At 44.2% G+C, this 24,266-nt stretch overlaps 1 protein-coding gene across 3 annotated transcripts in view; it reads right to left on the bottom strand.

Moving 5' to 3' along the window:
* The window catches only part of BEGAIN (brain enriched guanylate kinase associated), a 155,109-nt gene extending 142,694 nt beyond the window's left edge, over window positions 1-12,415 (bottom strand). The window contains exon 1 of one of the 3 annotated variants that reach the window (XM_028709145.2): window positions 11,685-12,415. In XM_028709145.2, coding sequence (XP_028564978.2) covers window positions 11,685-11,698 — 14 coding nt within the window. In that variant the 5' untranslated portion in view covers window positions 11,699-12,415. The remainder of the gene's footprint in view (window positions 1-11,684) is intronic. The other 2 variants (XM_028709054.2, XM_028709223.2) reach the window with 2 other exon arrangements.
* Between the last annotated feature and the right edge of the window lie 11,851 nt (window positions 12,416-24,266).

Raw genomic sequence — 24,266 nt, 5'->3', positions numbered from 1 at the left:
TGTGGGCCATACTCACTTGGGCGGATAGGCTTGATTTTAACGCAGCTATGTAAAGCGTTGTTGCAGATCAAAGTGAGCAAGAACAATTCCAGGAATAAATATGTATAGGGTACAAGGCAGGAAAAACCCAGCTGCCTTCTCACTTCAGCAGTTAAGGGCCTTGTTAGAGTGAAACATAATGTATGCCTCAGACTGTACTTTCATTGCACTCAAAGGACTATTTTTTTGTTGCACTTGTTTGTAGACACGGTTTGGGGCTGTACACTTTCGAGTCAACTGTAATTAGTGGGGTGTGTGGTATTTATTTATTTATTATAAAGCATCGTCAATGCAAACATATACAGCCAACCTACATAAATGCAGATCCTTTTTTTTTTAAAAGAAAAAGTTTGTGATTAGTTTAGCCTCACTCCCAAGCTCCGAGAATGCACACTCAGTCTTGTGAACACAACTCCGCAGCCTGACAAATCTCTAATAATTAGGCACAGTCTGCTTCAGCAGGTATTCTGGCAGATGGGGAGGAAAACAGCACACTGGCATTTCAACAAGCAGTTTCCCCTGTACTCATGGCTAATTTCTGAGGATTTCCCAATTCTCTCCCCACCAAAGTTATCATTAGGGCTGCAGTTCAAAAGGATCAGGTGTGACACAGGAGGTCTGCACACTTCCTCCACCAACAAGCAGAATTGCTGCACAGAGATGTACATACCTCTGTGTCTGTTCATAGAATCTTCTTACACCAGTTTCTGAGTTTCGCCCACACACTGCTGATTTCATTCGTTCTTTCTCCTCTAACACCATTGGACAAAAGCAAATGAAAATGAGAAGAATCCCAGTTTTCAAAATGAGGGAGCTCAGCAGACCCCTGTGATGTCATTTGCTTAAATTTTTTTTGAATTCCAGTATGAGCTGACCTGATCCCTGCCTCCTGGACTAATGTGCTGATTTTTCTTCTCTCTGAATTTTGCAACATAGTTATTGGCTTCAAAACATAACAAACATGCATTTTAAATGTGCTTTTGAGATCAAATAAAAACATTTTTTTAAATTAATTTCATAACGTTTATATATCTAGTGGTTTGCTTTTAAAAAAACTCAAAGCTGTTTACAAGTAAGTGAAATGATGAAATTATCAATAAAGACAATTGTAAACAACTGATTTTAAACATTAAAAATAATTAAAAACCTGATTAAAACAAATGCCAATATTCTACATATCTAGGTAGGCTTGCCGGAAGAAAGCCTAATTAAAACATTAAGCTAAAAACCTGATTAAAACACATGCCAATATTCTACATATCTAGGTAGGTTTGCTGGAAGAAAAATGTTTGTATCTGGTGCTGAAAAGAGTACAAGGAGCTGTCTGATGTCAAAAGGCAGGGAGTTTCAAAGTATGTGGGCTGCCACAATAAAATATCAATTTCCTACAAATGTGGAACTCAGAGAAGTATCATGATTGAGAAGGCTGGGGGCAGAAGCCACACCTTTAGAGAACCTTGCAAATACCAATTGTATGGGAGATTTCTACAAGAGGGGAGTTCCAAAAGCTAGCACTGCCAGTATCTTCTTTCCCTGAAGTTGCCACCCAGAAACAGTGCATGACTTTTTTTTTTAAAAAAAAATGTTTTTATTAAAGTGTTTTTAGTGTTACAAAACAAACAGGGAAAGGTACACATCTACTGTCTGCACTTTCAATTCATATCCTTTTCAGTTTGTTTATATTTAGTGAGAGATGCTTTTGTCATAGACTTCTTGCAGTTGGCTTCCATCAGAGCAAGGGGGGCAATCCCTTGGCTGCAGGACTGTTTGAGTTCACAGTGGCTTCCAGAGAATTGCTAGAGCAACCAGTATTGCTAGGAATGCCTTGTGTGTCCTACAGGGATCTGTCCAGGGTCCTGAACTACTGCAAACTAGCCTGCCCTGCAGCTGTACATTGTCTGATATATTGAATAAAGCCTGTATACCATTGGTCTCTGGACAGAGTATTATCTTTTTATTTTATTTAAGACATTTTTATACCACTTAATTATTCAAATTTCTAAGTACAGTGGAGGCTAGTTCATTAGGGCAAATGAGGCTGTGCCACACCAACCTCAGTCTGTCTCCTGCCAGCCCCTGACCTGCCAACCTTCTAATTTCAATCAATCCAAGGAACTGCCCTGCCTGTCTGCTTTCTCCTCCTCCTTTGTCTCAATGTTGCCCCTTATAGAACTCATCAGGGAGGAGGATGGGAACAAATTTAGAACAGGTTGGCTCCATCCATCATTTGCTCTGGCTCCACTCACTATTTGGGCTCCCTACTTTCTGCCCCACACATCCCAACAGACACCAGCCACCCCTGCCTGAGTGGTGTACATAAAAGCAATCCACAATAAATGGGCCATTAAAACAACAGAAATGTATCATAAAATCCTATTTCATGCAGCAGAGTCAGCAAGAGCCCAAGTTTACCATTGAAGCCTGTTTGCATCATATATAGTCACAAATCTATTTAAGTATTCTTAGGCAAGACACTGCCTTTTACACACTTCCGAATAAGTGCTACTCAACCTCTGCTGAGAAACTATTGTCCTTCCTATTCTTCACACAATGATGAGTCACTTCTATGTCTATTTTAGAATGACAAATGGAATACTTCTGATTGACTCTCTACCATACAACAATCCCATGGTAACATCTGACTCTTAATAGCAAACAATCCTGTTTTGCATGATGTATGTACCAAGGACTACTGGACTGACTTCAGTCTTGCATACCTGAGCAACTGCTACAATAGATACCAAACACAAGAAATGAACTTTGATTCCAGCATGCATTGGTGATATTCTAACACCTTGTAACTTCAAAAATCCCTTCCTGATATTTTAAATGTCTAAAGGTAAATCATCACACAGTGAGTCTAGAATGATTTGTAATATATCTTTCATTTTCCTGCAGTTTTGCCCTGCTTTTTCTGGATAAACTTTCCCCTACATTCCAGAATCTCGCCTTGGGTATAATGAAGTTCTGGCTTCAACCTTATTGACTCTGCTCCTTAAATAATATTTTTTCAGAGCGCTGAATGGTTAAGCTAGGAAGTAATCATCACTTGTTTGAAATAAGGAATGTATTTGCCATCGTGGCAATTTCACCTCCTGTTTTGCCTTATTAATCTGGTAACTTTAATTACTGGGATACAAATATCCCAGGAAAGTGATCAGATAATAGTTGTACTCTGAGTGAAGCACCAATGGGAAATTTAATTAGTCTAGTCCAGTTCCTTCATGATGAAAGTCATGCCCAAGAGCCTCAGGTATGTTGACTCAAATAGATTATCCCACCCATCTCTATTATCTATACAGCACCTTTAGATTTTCACCCATCATTTGGACTGGCAGCAGAAATCCACCAGAAACAGGGAGAAGAATGGCATATGCTAGCAATGGTTCCCCCAGCCTGGTTCCCCCAACGTGTTTTGGATTCCCACCATTCTTTACCCTAACCTCTGACCTTGGCCTTGGACAATTTCTCCTTACTTGGAATCTCCTAGTCTCTAGGCTCATCTAGACTTCCTTTTGTGCAGCGCTTTCCAGATACAGGTCCACACTTTAAAACTGTGTGTCCGAATGGGTTTTCTTTGTCCCCAGTGTTTTCTCCATGGAAAACCTGGTTGCTGTTTGCTCTGATTCAGTGGTAAAACACAGGTTTTCTGAAGAATGGCAGATGAAGATGATGGACTATATGGAATATGCCGAACTGCTTGGGAGACTTCGAGACCAGAGAGAAGAGACGGTGGAAGAAGACTGGAAGAAGTTTAAAGAATATTTGAAAAAATATGTTAGTACAGTGGTACCTCGGGTTAAGTACTTAATTCGTTCCGGAGGTCCGTTCTTAATCTGAAACTGTTCTTAACCTGAAGCACCACTTTACCTAATGGGGCCTCCTGCTACTGCCGCGCCACCGCTGCACAATTTCTGTTCTCATCCTGAAGCAAAGTTCTTAACCCGAGGTACTATTTCTGGGTTAGCGGAGTCTGTAACCTGAAGTGTATATAACCTGAAACCTATGTAACCCGAGGTACCACTGTATTTAAATCTTAGAATAGCTTTGGAAGTGGATATAGGCTGTAGGGTTAGAAGTAGAAGATAGTGTATTTTAAAACAGTATTATCTGTAAGTAATAAAATGTGAAGATTTTTATGGTTAAAGTAAGCGTGATGAAAAAAATGGTTAGAAATTATGATATATGTAACTGCTAAAGATGAGGTAAAATGAAAATCAGATAGGGGGATTTGGGGAAGCCCACCTAACAATGTTTAGAAAAAATAAGGACAAGACAAGAATTTGTTTGTATTGTTTGTTTTCTGTTTGTGTTTATTTGTGTTATAAAATGATATATATATATTTTGGAAAAACAAACAAACACAGGTTTTCCTGGGGAATGCGCTGTAGTGGTGGTGGTGGTGATGGAGAAACCACTTGGAAACACGGAACAGAGGTAAGTTTGGATGAGCCCTGTGTTAATGCAAAGGAAAATGGAAGGAAGCACTTTAAAAAATAAACTGATGCAGCATAAAATGTCAAGCTTCATTTAAGTCAATGTTATTCTTTCTACTGTACCGTCAGTGCACACAGAACTTGATATTGTTATTTGTAACATAGGACATCAGTCAATGAAATAGTTGTGTGCACACAAGGATTAGTGTTAGGAAAACAAGACTTCTCCCCCTCTCCACCCACCATGTGCCCCCACACTGTTCCCACATCTGCTCCAGAGGGTTGGGGGGGAACCCCCAGAATGGATTTAGGGGGCATACAAGGAAAGCTGAGGAGAATATTCCATTGTGCAAGGAGAAATCCTTGTGCTGACAGTACTGTAGCCTTAGTGTTATGTTGAATACAACCCATAATAAGCAAAAGGAAAGTCCCAGCTCCAAGAAATCTACAGCCTAAACCAGCCTTTGCCAACCTGATGCCCTCCAGACGGTGTTGGACTCCAACAAACGTAAAGTGAAGCATGTGAGGGCAAAAATGTTTAATTCCCCATATATACTCATAGGGCCTGAACTGACAGTGATGGACCAGGAATGAGAACTTGGGGTCACTAGGATAACTTGACGAAGATGTTGACCCAGTGTGTGTCAGTTGTGAAAAAAGCCAAAATCCATCATTAGGAAAGGAATTGAAACTAAAACTGCTAATATCATAATCTATGGTGGGACTGCCTTTGGGATATTGTCTACAGCTCTGGTGACCTCGTCTCGAAAAGGATATTGGAGAGTTGGAAAAGGGTCAGGAAAACACAGCCAACATGATCAAGAGGGTGTCATGGCTCCCCTATGGCAAAAGCTTGCAGTGCTTGTGACTCTATAATTACACATGGCATGGAGAAAGCAGATACAGAAAAGTTTTTCTCCCTCTCCCATGACATTAGAACTTGTGGACATCATCCCTGACCACTGGCTATGCTGCCACTTGGCTGACGGGAGCTGAGAGTCCAAAACTACCTATTGAGGGCACCAACTTGGTGAATTCAGTCCATCCTAAACTGAAACAAAGTAAAATTTTGGTATGGCAAGGGGATCATCATCTCCCTGAGTTTGTGGCATAAACCAGATTTAAAATGTAAGCTTTTTTTTAAAAAAGAAATAGTTATGAATAACTAAAATACTCAAGACAGTAAGGAATAAGAAAATGTGGTACTGACAAAGAAAATATCAAGGCTTCCTCTCTGTGGTGCTGCTCAGTTCTTCTACCTGTACCAATCTTTGATGGCATATAATCATTCTCCTGACCCACTCTCCAGCAAAGAGATTATGATATACAGGATTACATCACAGTATTGAAGCACTGCTTCTTGCTGAGAAGGTTTGATGTGAAGAAGAATTCTGACCCAGCAGTTGTTCCGGCTGCCATGGAAGCAGACAATGGAACCCTGCCCCTTTCACTGGGCGAGTGCTGAGATCACACATTTTGCTTCTTTAGAAGAACCAAGCCCATATGACTCAGGCTGAATCCATCCCTGAGCACATTTCTCTGGGAGTGAGTCCTACTAAATTCAACATTACTACAGTTTCCTGAATAGACATACCTAGGATTATGCTGTTTGGGCTTTTGCAAACTTTGCTCGCTTTTTAGACTATTTGCTACTTGCTCGTTCATTTGCACTGTTCGTTCATCTTATTCTCTGAATTGCCTCCACTTTCGCACAGCAACATCATGGCATAACAACATCTGATTGGCTATGTAGTTTTTGCAAAATCAAATCATTAAGTGCAGGACCCCAGATTCAGTGGGATCACTCTTGCAACTAATCCAGGAAGGAGAAGGAAGGAAAGTAGAAGCCAAGTGAAACAAGGGTGAATGTTGAAGATTGGAAAAGAGATGAATCTCAGTATCCATGGGACTTACTTCTGAGTAGACAGGTTTATGAATGTGCTGTTAAAACTGCTACAGTAAACCTCAACATTGAAACCAAAGAATATTAATCAGAGCTCTGCTATTTATTGTTCCCATCTGGCTTCTCCCATCTCACTATCTGTACAAAGATCTGTCTTGGAGTTCATGGTCCATCATCTATCTTTCAATTTTCTACAGTGGGAGCACCTTTCCTGTATTACTACCTTTTAGTAAATATAAATGGAGAGTTTAATGAACCCTTAACAACCCACTCACATCAGCATGCACTCTCTCTGTTTTCCTTTTAAAGCTGGGAATCTATATAGATGTCGCTGAAACTCTCTCATGACGAGAGGAAATTATCTCAATTTTTACTTGTGATGATTTTATGGGTAGCTGAGCTATAGCAGGGACAGTCAACGTGGAGTCCTCCAGAAGTTGTTGCTGAACTATGGCTCCCACAATCTCTGGCTGAGCTGATTGGAATTTTAATCCGGCAGTTTCTGAAGGCCACCATGTTGGCAAACCTCCTGAGCTACAGGAGAATGATGTGATTTGCACAGGTGGTTGTGATGTTGTGATGTATATGTAAATGATATTGTGCAAATATCAGTGTAATTACAGTAAACTAGTATGCGACAGCATGTATTATGTGAAATGTGTAGGTAAGTATATCAGGTAAATTAAAATAAGTGTTAGGCTGAGGTGACAGCATTGAGAGGGAGTGGTAGAGAGGGTTTGGAAGATTGTGGCAGGGTTAGTGAGATCATAGAATCATATCGTTGGAAGGTACCACGAGAATCATATCTAGTTCTGTGGTTCCTGATTAGCTAGTACTGCGGACCCCCTGTTTTTCAAAAGCCAATCCATGGACCCCTTACTTTTGAAAATGTTGTTATCTCTATGGTAGTTTTTTGTTATGTGAATGGTGTCACAGCCCCCTTGGGTGGGTTATGTGGGTCTGAGGACCATCAGTTGGGGACCACTAATTGAGTCCAATCCCCTGCAATGCAGGAATCTTTCAACCAACATGTGGCTCAAACCCACGACTCTGAGATTAAGAGTCTCATGCTCTACCAACTGAGCTATCCCATCAATATTGAAGATTGTGGGGCTCTCGGGCCCACCACCAGTGGTAAGGAGGATGTTGACTCTGAGTAGCGTGCCCAGGCACCGTTCGTGAGGAACTCACTGGTGTCACTCTTGATAATTAGGAGGTTCATTTCTACCGAAGGAAGTCCAAGATGAACCTGTCCCTCTGGAGTGGCGAGTCATGGCTGCACTCAGTATGAGGTCAACCAACACCTCCATGTTCAGGATGTTTCCACCTGCCAACACCCTTAGCTTCATGCCTTCCTTGTGCAGTGGCCTGAGCACCGAAATCTTATCCAGGCCAACAGGATCTTGCTGAGGCTTTCTCAGCATCTTTGTGGTAGCCTCTCACTCCTGCCTGGTGGGCTTGGCTGGCTGCTCCAGCTGGGGAGGCTGCTGGTGGATGGGCCGTGGCATGGCCAGAGCATCCTGAATATGAAGGCACTGCTGGGTCTCCTGGCTGGCCTCTACACCGAGTGCAGCCACGGTTCATTGCTCATCTCGGACTTCCTCGAGTGGAAACGGACCTCCTGATTATGAAGAGTGATGTGGGTGAGTGTTATAAATGGAAATGTGTTGCTTAAAACAATATATTAGAAGAGTGCCACGCAACCCAGATGTGATAACTGTAGGTTGTGCTCATGTTGGGACAGTACCAGAGGCAAAGAAACCCAAGTATCTATATACAAAACTGCCTTTTAAGCCAAGATGGCAAAAATAAAGAGAGCTAGTTGCATATCTAGAAGCAGGATGCTCTTTCAGATTTTCAGGAGACAGAGAAGCCTGTCCCCTCCTCCAGCAAGGTTTTAAAAGGCCAGCCCTTGCACACACTCAAGATGAAATGGCCCCAAAAGGAAAAAAAATAAAGCATATTTTTAGGGAGTGTATTGCATTTACTTATGAGTATATTGCCTCATAAAACTACAGTGGTATCTCGGGTTAAGAACTTAATTTGTTCTGGAGGTCTGTTCTTAACCTGAAACTGTTCTTAACTTGAAGCACCACTTTAGCTAATGGGGCCTCCTGCTGCTGCCGTGCCGCCGGAGCACGATTTCTGTTCTCATCCTGAAGTAAAGTTCTTAACCCAAGGTACTATTTCTGGGTTAGTGGAGTTTGTAACCTGAAGTGTCTGTAACCCGAGGTACCACTGTATACCATCCACCGGATGTCAGACAGCCTGTTTTCTGCAGGAAAGGGGACCTGTGCCTTTGGCATGCATGCAGAGTATATCAGTCCACTTTATCACTTTAAGAACAGATTGCAATTGTCTCCTTCTTGCTGCCATGATGCAACCCTGATGTATTGCTGTTGTGGTTTGGTTTTTTGTTTTTTGTTAAAAAAATTGTTTTATCATGTAGTATATATTTCCATATACTACATGATAAAACAATTTTTTTAACAAAAAACCAAAAAACCAAACCGGAAATGTCTGCAGACAGCGCTGGCCCCCGGCCTATAGAGTGAGATGGGCACACAACCCTAGAGTCTGTCAAGACTGGCCCCTATGGGCAGGGGTACCCAAAATATATTTCCATGTTGTGTCCTGCTCTAGGATTGAGTTTAATGATGAGTAGAAGATACCTAAATAAATGAAAATGTAGAAGCAGTCAGTTGAACAGAAAAAGAGGTACCTTTGACTAGTTAAAGCAGCAGTAGCCAACAAGGTGCTCTCTAGTCATTGTTGGACTACAACTCCCAGCATTCATAGCTACTGGCTATGTTGGCTGGGGCTTGGAATCTGTGTTGGCTGCTCCTGAAATCAGTGTTTGAAGTTCTGGGGCTACGAAGCCTGCTTAGCTTTCTGTGGTGCTGCTTTGCCCCAGAATACCTTCTGTTATGATGTTATTGCTTTGTTTGGGGGAAACACATTTTCTTTCAACCCCACTTTCCCATTTGCAAAAGGGACAGATCAGTGACCATATCTTACGGTGTGTGATTGCAGAAAAATGTACAGCTCTGAAAATTTGGGCCCTTCTTGAGCTAATGCCCAACAGAGTCTTGGGGGGGGGGAGTTGCATGACAAAACCATTGAACTGTGGCAGAAGCAAGAATTAACTTACATTGAATTCACAATTTGGTGGCTTTTCTGGCTGAATAATGAGGACTGGAGCATAATTCTGTTGACAATATTTCCCTTCGCTTGAAAAGGCCCGGCCAGCCCATCTCTTCCCATTCCTTCAACCTCTTCAGTCAAGGGAGCTCTGAATATTGCCAGACCACTGACTCCCATCATCCCTGTGCACTGGTCATGCTGGCTGGGGCTGGTGGGAGTTGGAATCCAAAAACATAGCAGGTTGCAGGTTATCCAACCCTGTTCTGTATGGTATGGAAATACTGAAAGGAAGTGTAACATCTTCCGCAGTTAGGCATGCCTAGAGGCAATATCCTAGACGTGGGATTTGATTCAGTGTTGTTCGTTCCCTGACTGGTGGAATTTGATAACTAGAAGGCAACATGAACAACGACGGGTGAATAATGCAATCCTTCCCCAAAATGGTGCCACCCAGATGTTGTTGGACTACAGCTCCCATCATCCTCAACCATTGGCCATGCTGGTTGGAGCTGAAGGGCCACAGGTTGCCTTAAATCAATGGAGGACACAGAGGAGGACCCTTCGCTCAAAGCAGTAGTAGTGTAGACCACTAATGAACCATAACGAACCTCCAGGCTAGTCCCTGATGGCCATGAGGCCAAGCAGTAATGAATGAGAAATGAAAGAAAGCTACCAGTGTCGAGGGTGTGTTCAGAAGCAGTGTCTTCGTGAATACTAATCCTGCCTGCACTTCCCCCAGCTAAGATCCAGCTAAAGGAACCCATTCAGTTTTCCTCTTTCCCCCGTTTGTGTACCTTTTCATCAGAATCCACAGAGCTTTGCAACTTTCTGACACTTTTTAATAACTTTGTGGCTGCCCTTTGTGACACCAACGAGTTTGAAAGCTGTATTCTGTTGGTTCTACTGATGGCAATGGCTCACTGGAAACTGTAGGAAAGACTCCTGATAAACCCCAGATCTTTAAACAGAAATGGAGAACCTGTTGGACTCCAAATCCCATCAGCCCCAGCCAGCACTGCGAATGGCCAGGAATGATGGGTATCATAGTCCAACAATAGTTGGAGAGCCACAGGTTCTCCATCCCTGACTCAGAAAACCTCTGGATGGTAATATAAACCTTGTCAAAACACAGGGAGGATGTAACATAGCTCCAAATCCCACTGTATTGCATACAATCCAAATCCTATGTATATTTACTTTGAAGAAAGTCCCATGGACTTCAGTGAAGCTTATTTCCAAGTGTGGACAAGATCATTCACACTTAATTGTGCGCTGTACAAAAACAAGTCGTAATTGGTTCAATAAGAAATCTATGGCTTTTCCTTCCTTCCTTTCTTTTTTAATGCCTTGCAACGACATACAGAAACGAAACCTCCCAAGCAACACTCAAAACATGAGCTCGGAAACTCGCACATTTTCCAAATGCCATCTCCCCTTTGATTGAAAGCAGGGGGTTGATGCTAAGAGAAGAAACTTCTACATGCAGACAACAGTTTGAACACAGAAGAAATGACTCAAAACAAAACCCCAGCTAGAAAATAAACGTAAAACAAAAAAAACCAAACACCAATATTACACCATTTACACTGAAACAAACAACAGGCAATTGGATGCTTTGATGCAAAGTTGATTCCCACCCGACCCCTCAACTGACAGCTCTCTCTTCCTCTTCTTTCCCTGTGAATTATTTGATCTGGCTTGTTCTCACTGAGCAGAGGAAGCATGCTCTGGCAATAGACCCAAGTGGTGGCTACTGCGTTTCTTTAATCGACTGTATCGCCTCCTATTTTATCTGGCAATGGAAACATGGCATTGTGCAGACAGAGGCTCCTTCTGAAATAGACATCTTTGCAAAAGGCTCTCAACAACCACCCACCACCCCAGTTTCCTCCAGACCCCTGAGATTTCCAAAACCAGGCAATCGAATCTACTTCCAGATAGCCAAAGCACCCCGAATAAAGAAATGAACGGTCTTCAATCAGTATAAGACCCAGCAGATCGCCTGCCTTATAACGAGCAGTGCAGGAGGGCGGGTGGGAAGGGAGGGGAGGGGAGGGGAAGAAAGAAAGAAAGAAAGAAAGAAAGAAGAAAAGAAAGAAAGGAAGAAGAAGAAGAAGAAGAAGAAGAAGAAGAAGGGGAGACCCCCAAACTGGTTGACTTACCTTATTTTCTCCATCTCTGCCGCAGAGGCCTACAAGAAATCAAACAAACAAGGTGCAAGTGAATGGAAAGGGAGCAGCAGCGTTCACTCGGCAGATTTATGCATAGTTCAGGCTATCCAAAAAGGCTGGCTGGCAGGCTTGGCTGGCTGCTGCCGCCGGCTCCCGTCTACCGAGCCCCGGCCAGACCCGGACCCCAGATCTGCATGGGAGCAGCAGGGCTGCACGTTGACTGGTGAACTCCCGAAGAACGCAGCAGCAGCAGCAGCGGCGGAGGCAGCAGCAGCAGCAGCGAACACGCTGCAGAAAGGCTGGCGAGCTCCCCAGGAGACATGGGCAACACGGAATGACTCAGTTTGTAGCGCCCAGGCGAAGAAGGCAGAGGAGGAGGAGGAAGGTGGAAGGAGAACCAGTAACAGGTTACTGTGCCGAGCGGGTTCCGCAGGAGAGAAAGTTGAAATCGAGTGGTGGCCCCGTCCAACAGGAGCCGAGGGAGGCAGGCAGGCAGGCAGGCGCGCACCAACGCGGCACATAGACGCTGCCACGATCTCCAGTTTCTCTCCTCCCTCGCCCTCCCCCCCCCCAAAACCCCCACACCACCTTGGAGTTTTTAATTCATCACGTTTCCCCGAGATCTCGGCAGATGGAGCGCGCGCACGCAGCTCGAGCGAGAGTTTCAGGGATCGCGTTAGGGTTGGGTTTTTGTGTGTGTGTGTGTGTCCCCCACCCACCCTGTAATTCATGGTCTTAATTCATCTCTCTCGCATTCCGCCTTGCCCTTTAAGATCCACGCCGGGGTCCCTTTGATCCGCACCGGCAAGAGGGTGGGGGGAAAGTTTCAGGCGGACTCCTTTTTTTAACCCCTGTTCCGCCAGACCCGGCCAAGGAAGGCACCCCTCTCCAACAGCGCTTGACTCTTTGGGAGCCTGCTTAACCCTTTGCTTCCTGAGATCTGCCCAGATGAAGCCACCGGGATGGTGCGGGGGGAGGACGGATTCTGTTGCAGCTTTTACCATACAAGGTGTCCTTCCTTCCTTCCTTCCTTCCTTCCTTCCTTCCTTCCTTCCTTCCTTCCTTCCTTCCTTCCTTCCTTCCATCTATCTATCTATCATCTGTCTATCTATCCCTGCATCGTTTCATTTCTTTTGAATTCTTTCCCCTTTCAATGTATGGCATGCAACCATTTTATTCACCCTCGACACAATTCTCTCCAATATTTTGAGCTGTCAGGCTTCTTTTGGCTCCGCCTGCCCTTCACACACATCTAGAGTGGGTGGGCGGGCTCTTCTGCTTTCCCCCTTCCATCCCAGTTTTGTGAATTAGAGGATGTAAGCGCCAGGGCGAGTCGGGGAACCCGACATTTCAAAAGTATATTCCCATCCTTTTTTTAGTCCCAGAAGACCTGTCGTTTCAAAGCCTCTTGTTTTAGATAGTCCTAAAGCACATTTCTCCCCTACCCAACATAAAAATTAAAAAAACAAACTGGGAAATGCTGTTTAAAGGTGCTAGGAATTGTAGCTCTGTGAGGGGGGGGAAACTACAGTTCCCAGAATTCTGGGCGGGGTGTGTGCTTTAAATGTATAGTATGTACATAGCCTGTGCAACAGATGGTGGTTAGGTAAGAAAAGGAAAAAGGAGGCATGATCAGAACAGCAAAAATGAAAATCTACACAGTGGCGTTTGTGCTCGTCAATTGCCAACCGATCCCCATTTCTCTCCCTCCCCACCCCCCGCGTCCTTCCTCTTTTTTCTCTGGCCCAGTCACTTATGATCTCATGATGTGGAAGTCCTTTCCTCACGTCCATTGTTGCCTTGGCAATGCCTTGCAAAATGCACCGAGAGGCAAACCGAGCCCATTGATTGAACGGTTCCCCCACACCAATTCATTAACATACAATATTTCAGCGCACAAGATGAGACGACTTTTCTGAACGCCCCCCTGCTGGTTCCGATCCTGGGAGTCCTAAATGCCAAATGATAATCGCCAGTGTCCACTCTATGCAAGTAGAACCTCCAAAAATGGATGGGCTCATGCGCTAGGGGAAGGAGGGTGTCCTTCCTTGCTCCACAAAACAACCCTCCTGTGCTGATGATGCAGCACAACCCTGAATTCTCATCCTTTCACTAATGTAGAAGACAGAATCACGGCCTCACTCTGCACCAGCAAACACCTTTCCTAAGCTGCTGTGTAGAGCTAAAAGGAGGAGGGCAATGAGGAAGGGGAAGAGCTCAAAAGGACATGGCACTCGCTATGTGCTTCAAATCGGGGTAGCGCATAGTTAGAGTATGGAACTGGCTCCCACAGGAGGCAATGCTGTCCACCAACTTGGGTGGCTTTAAGAGAGGATTAGATAAGAGAAATTAATGGAGGATAAAGCTCTCAATGGCTAACAGCCACGATAGCTATGTTCTACCTCCACATTCAGAGGCAGTAATGCTTCTAAACACCAGTTGCTGGAAACTGGGGGAGAGGAAGAAGAAGAAGAAGAGGAGGAGGAGGAGGAGTTTGGATTTGATATTCCGCTTTATCACTACCTGAAGGAGTCTCCAAGCGGCTAACATTCTCCTTTCCCTTCCTCCCCCACAACAAACACACTGTGAGGTGAGTGAGGCTGAGAGACTTCAGAGAAGTGTGACTGGCCCAAGGTCACCCAGCAGCTGCATGTGGAGGAGCGGGGAAGTGAACCTGGTTCACCAGATTACGAGTCTACTGCTCTTAACCACTACACCACACTGGAGGAAGTGATCTAGGTCAGTGTATCCCAAATTTTGGGTCTCAAGCTGTTTTTGGTTGACAATTCCCATCACCCCCGACCACTGGTCCTGCTAATTGCATGGACAGGTGGAGTCCCCCCAACCCCAGGTGACCCCCAAGCTGAATAATCCTTCTGTTGTATTGTCAGGGCAGTCCTTTTCCCCTACCTGGAAAGCCAGCCCGTACTACCAGGAGCACTGTGTGCGCCCATGCAAAAGGCACCCCCCCATTTGATGTGGGGAGCGGTTATTATGGATGATAGGGGTTGTAGTCTGAAAACAGCTGGGGACCCAAGTTTGGGAAACACAGCTCTAGATGTTGTAGTACAAATCCCAGGATCAGGAGGGCCACAAGTTCCCCATTCCTGGCATCAGTCAGTTCCAGGCTAGTGCTGGAGCAACATGAGTAGCTTCTCGCTGAGTCTGGTATCTGACTTGTTTTTCCTAAGCTAGCTCCATGGGTATGCACCTTGTCATACCTGACTAGAATGTAACTCCTTGGTCTCAAGGCAGTTGTCCAGAACAGGAGAACCAAGCTGGCAACATGACCAGGAGATTTCGCAAATTTCTGCTGCACTGGCATTCATGGTTGGTGGGTTGCATTTATCATGGTATGCTCTGGCTGGGATGCCAATTGCTGGACCACGACAGCCTGACTACAGTGGTCCAGGCAATGGTAACCTCAAGACTTGATTACTGTCATGCATTTTAGGTGGGTCTGCCCTCACAAATGGTCTGGAAGCTGCAGGTAGCACAGAATGCCATGGCCAAACTGCTCATAGGAACAGGTTACTGGAACCCTGCTACTCTGCTGTTGAGAGAAAGCTATGCTACTGGGCCAGGTTCAAGTTACTTGGATTAATTCACAAAGCTCTAAATAACTTGGGCCCAAAGTAAATTAAGGACCTTCTCATCCCTTATGTTCCATTTAAGTCAACTGACATCCTCTGATAGAGCACTTCTGGTGATTCCTGCGTGTCCCTGAGGTTCAGTTCGCTTTCATGTGGCAGGTCCCGTGCCAAACAGGTAGAAGTTTGGCAGGAACTACAGATTCCTAGACCATGGGATTCTAGAGTTCCCTCCTTCCCTCCAGACCTCTTTTGAAAACTTTTTTGTTCAGACAGGCCTTTTGCAACATGATCTTTTTTCATTTTAACCAATCGGTATTTATTGATGTTCTTAATTCTTTTAATGGGTGCTTTGTATGTTGTATGCCAACCTTGATATACGTTATGAAAGTGTGGATTATAAATCTATTACTAAAAATAAAATAAAGGTGTTTCACTAGTTGTGCAGGCGTTTTCTAGCGTGTTGCTCTATACGTTTTGGAGTAGGCAGCTGTTAACGCCATGTCATCTTGCTTTATCATACAGCCGTACAGATGATAGGTGTTAAAAAGCCATGTCCAAATGCATACTTACAGATTGCTGCAATGGGTTTCCCATACAGGCAGAGATGGAAAGGCTTTTAGTGTTGTGCTAACATTCCAAAAGCCTTTTATGTTTCATTCGGCTTTAGCTTTTGCAAAGATGTCTGCATCAATTTTTTATTGTGTTCAGATGCATTGTTCCATAAGTAAGCCTACTCTAGTAGTACAGAAGGTTAGAAGCAAAGTTGTTTGTGAACAAAAGTTACTGGGGAGTGTGTGTGTGTGTGTGTGAGAGAGAGAGAGAGAGAGAGAGAGAGAGAGAGAGAGAGAGATTTTGTAAAAGCATTGGTGATGTCAAGTGGATACCCTTTTCTGGGTAGATATTCTGTTAAAGGACTCAGACAAGAACTTTGATTGAACCAACAGCATCGATGGAGGAGAACACTGAGCTTTGCAATTGTGTAATAGTCATGTAATACACCTTTTAATGGATTGACTGTAAGAGCTTGAAAACTTCTGAGATCACCAGCTATTTCCCATGCAGAAATAAGTAAAGGGGCTGAGTTTACTCATACAACCAATCCCTTGGTGTATTCTCTATAAATACCCAGCACTTATATCTCAATGCATTAGATGAATCTATCCTTAGTTCCAGTTTCTCATCGTTGGCTATTAAATGAGTGCCTGCATGATGTCATGAGTAGCGTTGCGCGATATCTGCTTTCCAGTGTCATAATATACCACCAGCTAAACTTTGTGATATGGCGGTATATTATGATGTCAGAAAGGAGGCAGGGAGGAAGAAGGCAGCTGCCAGCCATGGAGACAATGAGCATCACTGTGCACAGCTTCTGCCGCTTCCTGTCAAGGCCAAGAGGGCGGTGCTGCTCTAGACGGAGTATATCAGCCAGGGCACCACATACCAGGGCACTGTGGAGCTGCCTGCCCCAGCCTCTTGCCTCCTCCTCCAGCATCTGGCACACGGAGGAAGGAGCCCCACGAGGCATAGGGCGAAGCTACTTCCTCCTCCAGTGCCCGGTGCACAGAGGAAGGAGCCCCTAGGGTGAAATTGTTCTCAGGCATGCTGTTTTGGAGGTGGGTGACATGTGTGGGGTGCTGATTGGCAGAGGGCAGCACAGATCCCATGCATGCATCCACCCACCTCTAGTCCTCCTGAGTTTAAAGCAGTTGGCCTGAAACCGAGAGGCGAAATACTGCCAGGTCTAAAGTTAATAATAATAATAATAATAATAATAATAATAATAATAATAATAATAATAATAATTTATTATTTATACACTGCCCATCTGGCTGAGTTTCCCCCGCTACCCTGGGCAACTCCCAACGGAATATTAATAATAATAGAAAAGCGATAAAACATCAGACATTAAAAACTTCCCTAAACAGGGTTGCCTTCAGATGTCTTCTAAAAGTCAGATAGTTGTTTATTTCCTTAACATCTGAAGGGAGGGCGTTCCACAGGGCGGGTGCCACTACCGAGAAGGCCCTCTGCCTGGTTCCCTGTAACCTCACTTCTCGCAGTGAGGGAACCACCAGAAGGCCCTCGGAGCTGGACCTCAGTGTCCAGGCTGAATGATGGGGGTGGAGACGCTCCTTCTGGTATACTGGACCAAGGCCATTTAGGGCTTTAAAGGTCAGCACCAACGCTTTGAATTGTGCTCAGAAACATACTGGGAGCCATTGCAATCTAGCCCTCAAACTGATCCTGGATGATGCATTGATACACCGCCCAGGCCTAGTCATGAGGATAAAATGGAGAGCCAGGGATTGTGAATACCACCCTGAGCTCTTTGGATAAAAGGTGGGACATAAATAAAGTAATAAATAATAAATAAAGCTGGCAGCTGAGAAATTCTGGCCCTCAAGCTGTTGCTGAATTCTACCAGCACCAGTGTAGCAGCTGGAGTGCCAGACAAGTATTAAGGAGGCCTGGGTTCAAAATTTCAGCTAGCCATGTCACTCGCTAGGGGGACTTTTGGCCAATCTCTCACAACCTTGCAAGGTTGTTGTGAGTGTAGCAACTTAGGAAGTTGCCTTGTACTGAATCAGACCTTGGGTCCATCTTAATCAGTATTGTCTACACTGACAGGCAGTAGCTGTCCATCATTTCAGACAAGGGGCCTCTCCCAGACCTACCTGGAGATGCTGGGGATCAAACTTGCGACTTTCTGCATGCAAGGCAAGTGCTCTGTCCCTGAGCTATGGCCCTTCCCAAGATAAAACCACTGAATGAGACAAGAGGAAGAGAGTGGTCCTCCCCCCTTCCTTTCCTTCTAGCTAGGCTTGCATTTTGAAAATATCAATCCATGATGACCTTTGATTAGAATGGCTTCTACTTAAAATACGCAGAGGTTTAAATAAAGATGGGACAGTACTACACACCACTCTCTGTGTTTGTAGTTCACCTTGGGGGGAAGCTTAACTTAGCATGACCTCACAAGGAACAATGATCTAAGAATAACATGAACTGAGAAAGTACCAGAAACCAGAAGAGTGTGAAATCAAATACCCGAAGGACTGTGCCTGCCTCTCTCTCTCTCTCTCTCTCTCTCTCTCTCTTGGGCGAGTGCACTGCTCTTTTTGGTATGTACCATACCTTGCTTAATAACTTGTGTGGGTGGGTGTTGAAACATAGCACAGAGAAGCAGTTCGCTGGGATGTTTATAATTACACCAAGCAATTTAGGCACAGAGGTTGCTGTTCAGGAAATCGGGGCAATAAGTGGCTGTTAAATCACAGCAGTATTTGGGATATGATTAAACTTCTGTGGGCATCCTTTCAAAAGCCCTTAGCTGATGGGACCTCTGTGATTTGACCTCCTGGGCACCCCATCTTGACTCTGGCAAAAGAGCTGTCTGTTTTTGAGAAACTGGGCAGATTGGTAGGTATTGAACCGGTGGGACTTAACAAAGCTGATGATCAGCTGTCTGGAAACCAAGTCTTACGGGGAAAGGCTGAAGGAGCTAGGTATGTTTAGCCTGGAAAAGAGGAGACTGAGAGGAGATACGATAGCCATCTTCAAATAATTTAAGGGCTGTCACATGGAAGAGGGAACAAGTTTGTTTTTTCCTGCTCTGGAAGGTAGTACTTGAACCAATGGCTTCAAGTTTCAAGAAAGGAGATTCCGACTAAACATTATCTTTCTGACAATAAGAGCTGTTTGACAGTGGAACGGTCTCTCTTGGGAGGTTGTGGACTCTCCTTCTGTTATGTACTGAGCTGAATCCTAGAACAATAGGATCCAGAATGCAGCAGTCTGATTGGTCCTCAGGAGCCACCCAATCCAGCACCAGGTGGAAGTGAATCAGCGACCTGATTGGCCTGCAGGAGCAGCCAATCAGGCTTCTGGAGAAGGTGTATCTGCAACCTGATTGGCCTGCAGGAGCAGCCAATCAGGCTTCTGGAGGAGGTGAATCTGCAACCTGATTGGCCTACAGGAGCAGCCCAGAATTAGCCTATCACGTGGGGCCCATTGGGTAAATAATGTATATACAGCTAGACGTTTTGGGGAAAGTTTCATTCATTGCTACTATGAGCTGAATAAAGAGCATGAAATTCACACTCGACTCCAAGTATATTTCCCCTTCCTTGGAGGTTTTTAAGCAGAGGTTGGATGGCCATCTGCTATGGATGCTTTAGCTAAGATTCCTGCATTGCAGGGGGTTGGACTAGATGACCCTTGACGTCCCTTCCAACTCTTACAATTCTATGATGGAAAAAGCAGGTGGGTTTTATTAGTATATATAGATCCCAACTTTCCTCCAAGGTAGCATGCATGGTTTTCTCCTCATCTTATTCCCAGAACAGCCCTGTGATGTTGATTAGACATAGGCCATTCATATCATACATTTAAAACACTATGAAACCACTTTAAACATTCATGGCTTCCCCCACAAAATCATAGAATCATAGAATCATAGAGTTGGAATAGACCACAAGGGCCATCGAGTCCAACCCCCTGCCAAGCAGGAAACACCATCAGAGCATTCCTGACATATGGTTGTCAAGCCTCTGCTTAAAGACCTCCAAAGAAGGAGACTCCACCACACTCGTTGGCAGCAAATTCCACTGTCGAACAGCTCTTACTGTCAGGAAGTTCTTCCTAATGTTGAGGTGGAATCTTCTTTCTTGTAGTTTGGATCCATTGCTCCGTGTCCGCTTCTCTGGAGCAGCAGAAAACAACCTTTCTCCCTCCTCTATATGACATCCTTTTATATATTTGAACATGGCTATCATATCACCCCTTAACCTCCTCTTCTCCAGGCTAAACATGCCCAGCTCCCTTAGCCGTTCCTCATAAGGCATCTTTTCCAGGCCTTTGACCATTTTGGTTGCCCTCCTCTGGACACGTTCCAGTTTGTCAGTGTCCTTCTTGAACTGTGGTGCCCAGAACTGGACACAGTACTCCAGTTGAGGCCTGACGAGAGCAGAATACAGTGGCACTATTACTTCCCTTGATCTAGATGCTATACTCCTATTGATGCAGCCCAGAATTGCATTGGCTTTTTTAGCTACCGCGTCACACATGGGATCATGGGAGCTACAGCTTGTTAAGCATGCTGAGAGTTGCCAGGAGACCCCTGTTTTCCTCACAGAACTACGATTTACTGAGTGGTGTAACAGTCAATCCCTATTCCCAGGGAACTCTGGGAATTGTGAGGAATAGGGCTGACCAGAGCTTCAGCTGAGATCTAGAACTTGTTTTCATATCAAAGCTCAGTAAGCGAAATAACAAGGATGGTGGAAAAGGCACTGGCTTTTGTACAGACTGCTATTCCTTCAAAGCTGACTGTTGTCAACATCCCCCACTCTTCCCCAGTCAAGGTCATAGTCCTCAAGGCTGGTTAAGTTATTTCGTTCCACAAATACCTCACCCTCGTAGTAAAAAAATACAACAATAAACAATGAACTAACTAGTGATTTCCTGCTCTTTCTTAATACCCAGCACTAGTTGCTGGAGGCAGCAACTTCACTCTGCCTAATGCATACCTGCCAAGAGCCTCGAAAAAATTGGACATCCTATTTTTTCATGCAAGATCTCAGCTGCCATTTTGGGTGCCACAATATTGCATGCTCAGGGCCACGCTCTAGACCCAAAAAGCGTTTGGCGGTGCCCGAGAGCGTGGTGTGGGTCACATGATTCACGCAGAAGCACTTCCCAGAAGACACGCATCCGAAAAAGTTGGATGGTATGCTAATGATAGGGACGTACCAGTTTCTTGATAAGCAATGCATAGGATTAAGATGTTAAATTGCAATGAGTAGAATGAGTACTGTGCTGCATATTTAATAATATTTTGAGCTTTGATTAGCAATAGATCCAAGCTCCTTGTATTATAACAAATAGGAGCTAATAGGGTTGGGTAGGGTAGAAAGGTGCTGTCTGTATGACAAAGCAGGTAAAAAAAAGTCAATAATACATTAATACAAAAGAAATGAGTTAGCAGCTGTGGAGCAGCACTCAGAATCATTTTGGTCTGATCCAACAAGGTAATTATTATGTTCTTTAGCACCCCTGAGGTCCCCCCTCTCTCAACCCCTCCCCCATATATTGAATTAAATGAATGTGTCAATATCTTTGAAATAGGAGGGTTAATGTTATCCGATTCTTTGAATATATCTGTATCTCTATGTCTGCCTGTCTGTCTACCTACCTACCTATCTCAGTCAGTAGAGCATGAGACTCTTAATCTTAGAGTTATGGGTTCGAGTTATCATCTGCACACATTTCCCCTGAATGTTCTCTCAGCTCTCCAAATGTTCATTTTCAATCTTTTCCAAGCTGTGGGTTTCTGTGTTGCCTGGAAGAAACAGGCTCTGTTTAGCTTATTATAGAAAGAGGGGTGTCCTACACGGCACCCCTACACACACGAAAGGCTGAAGTGAAGCCTGTACTGAACTGGGATGCTATTTTAATAGCTGAAAGGTCACCAGAAGTCTCCCCGTGGTCCCTCGACACCCTCTCTTGCGCTGCGCATTAGCATTCCTCTCCGCAGGTCCCTTTCTACTAGTTTGAAAGAGTCGGCTCTCAACTCCTACACAAAATGTGGAGTTGTTAGGATTTGCAGAGGAGACGTTAAATCAGCCTCTGGAGATTCCTTTGTCAAAAGGAAGCCATATTTATTAAAAGTGCAGTTGGCTCTTCACATGTGTCATATTCCCTCCCGCTCCCCTTGGCCTTTCGCCTCCTTCCGGCACATCCACCCCCTGCCCAGGGTGGGGGAAAAGCCCTCTGCAGGAACATCCAGTGAATATTATCTAGTGGCTCGCGCTTGTCATTCTGTCCTGTGTGATACTATTTTTAGAAAGGGATTTTCATCCAATTGCCGTTCAGTAGACTAGTTGTCAAGGCAAACACCGAGAAGGTGGTTGAGGTTGAATTTGTCAATGATTCAGCAGTGCGGGCTGTTGTTAGCAAGCCAGGCTTGCCTCTCTGATAATAAGGTGTGCTCTGGCATTTCTGAGAGCCGGTGTGATGTTGCAGGTAGTGTGTTTGGCCCTGAAAGTGAAGGGCCTGGCGGGCTCTAATAACTCCCCAGGGATGAAGCTTACATCTTAGCTTACACCCTGCTTACACCAAGCTTACACCCTGGACCAATAACAATGCATAGCATCTGTAGCAATGCTTTAGAGCACTTAGCACAAGGGTGGGCAGTGGGGTTTTTGGACTATGACATACCCTCCAACATTTCTCTGATGGAAATAGGGAGATATTATTCTATACCTTCCAACATTTCTCCAGTGAAAATACAGACATCCCCTCCAACGTTTCTCTGATGAACATAGGGACATCCTATTCCATACCCTCCAACATTTCTCCAATGAAATAGGGATGTCCTAAGGGAAAGGGGGACATTCTGGGATCAAATCAGAAACTGGGACAGCTTCTGTAAATCCAGGACTGTCGCTAGAAAATAGGGACACCTGGAGGGTCTGCTATGACTCCCATCACACCAAGGCAGCGTGTGGTCAAGGATGATGGGAGTTGCAGTACAAAACATCTGGAAGGTTACAGGGTCCCCACTAAGGGGTTAAATTTGTAAATTTCAGTTTTTCATAGTCCCCCCATCTTGAGTTCTTCACATTTCCACACCCCTTTGCATTTCCCCCCACATTCTTCATTAAAATTGTTCAGCATTTTATTGCAAATTTCTCCTAATAGACACTTCTTCTTTTTTTGCAAACCAGCATCCTGTAACTTTCACGTGATTTTCAGCAGTATGCACACTTTTATGCACACTTTGCCCTACTATATGCATTTTGTACGCATCACTTGGCATGTTTCAGAAGATGGCTGCGCTTCTATTTACAGTTTTGGGGAAGCTTCCCTTGAAATGCAAACAGAAGCAAATTTGTTTGCCATCCCTATTCCCCACCGTGCTCAAGTAGATATTTGTGAGACAGATGGACCAATAGCCAGATTTTGTATTATGCAGTTTATGACAAGTCATAAACTGGACTAGGTTATCATCTGTACTGTGTTGTACAAACTCCTGTGTCATAGAATCGCAGAGATGGACGGTATCCCAATTCAGGAATCTCAGCTAAAGAATCCCAGACAGATAGCCAACCAACCTCTGTTTAAAAACTTCTAATGAAGTTTTCCACCACTTTCTGACGTACTCCACTCCACTGTTGCAACAGCTCCTACCATCAGAAAGCTCCTCCTAAAGTTTAGTTGGAATTTTCTTTCTCGTTATTGAACCCATTGGTTTGGGTCCAACCTTCTGGAGCATCTGACAGCCCTTTGGGTATCTGAATCTGGCTATCATATCACCTGTCAGCCTTCTCTTCTCCAGGTGAAACATACCCAACTCCCTCAACTGCAGATGGAACTATTAAGAAGGAGTCACCGAAATGAACACATCTGCAGTTCATTTAGAGAAGTGAAATTCAAAGTGGTGGGTTTGTTTCAGAAGGTCCAAAATGAACTGGGACCAGGACGATGGTGTCTGAGGGGCCATCTTCGCCTGCTAATCCCACCTACAGGGTTCAGTATTTTAAATATGTCTAGCTCACTTTTTAGAGCAAGGCCCTCACAAAACAGCATCCATAAAAACATATACAATACTATATCTATCTATCATCTATCTATATCTATCATCTATCTATCTATCTATCTATCTATCTATCTATCTATCTATCTATCATCTATCTATCTATCTATCTATCTATCTATCTATCTATCTATCATCTATCTATCATCTATCTATCTATCTATCATCTATCTAATCTATCATCATCTATCTATCTATCTATCTATCTATCTATCTATCATCTATCTATCTATCTATCATCTATCTATCATCTATCTATCTATCTATCTATCTATCTATCTATCTATCTATCTATCATCTATCTATCTATCTATCTATCTATCTATCATCTATCTATATCTATCTATCTATCTATCTATCATCTATCTATCTATCTATCATCTA

Source organism: Podarcis muralis, chromosome 1 (genome assembly GCF_964188315.1).
Source record: "Podarcis muralis chromosome 1, rPodMur119.hap1.1, whole genome shotgun sequence".
Classification (NCBI taxonomy): domain Eukaryota; kingdom Metazoa; phylum Chordata; class Lepidosauria; order Squamata; family Lacertidae; genus Podarcis; species Podarcis muralis.
This window is presented reverse-complemented; position numbering and strand designations above follow the sequence as displayed.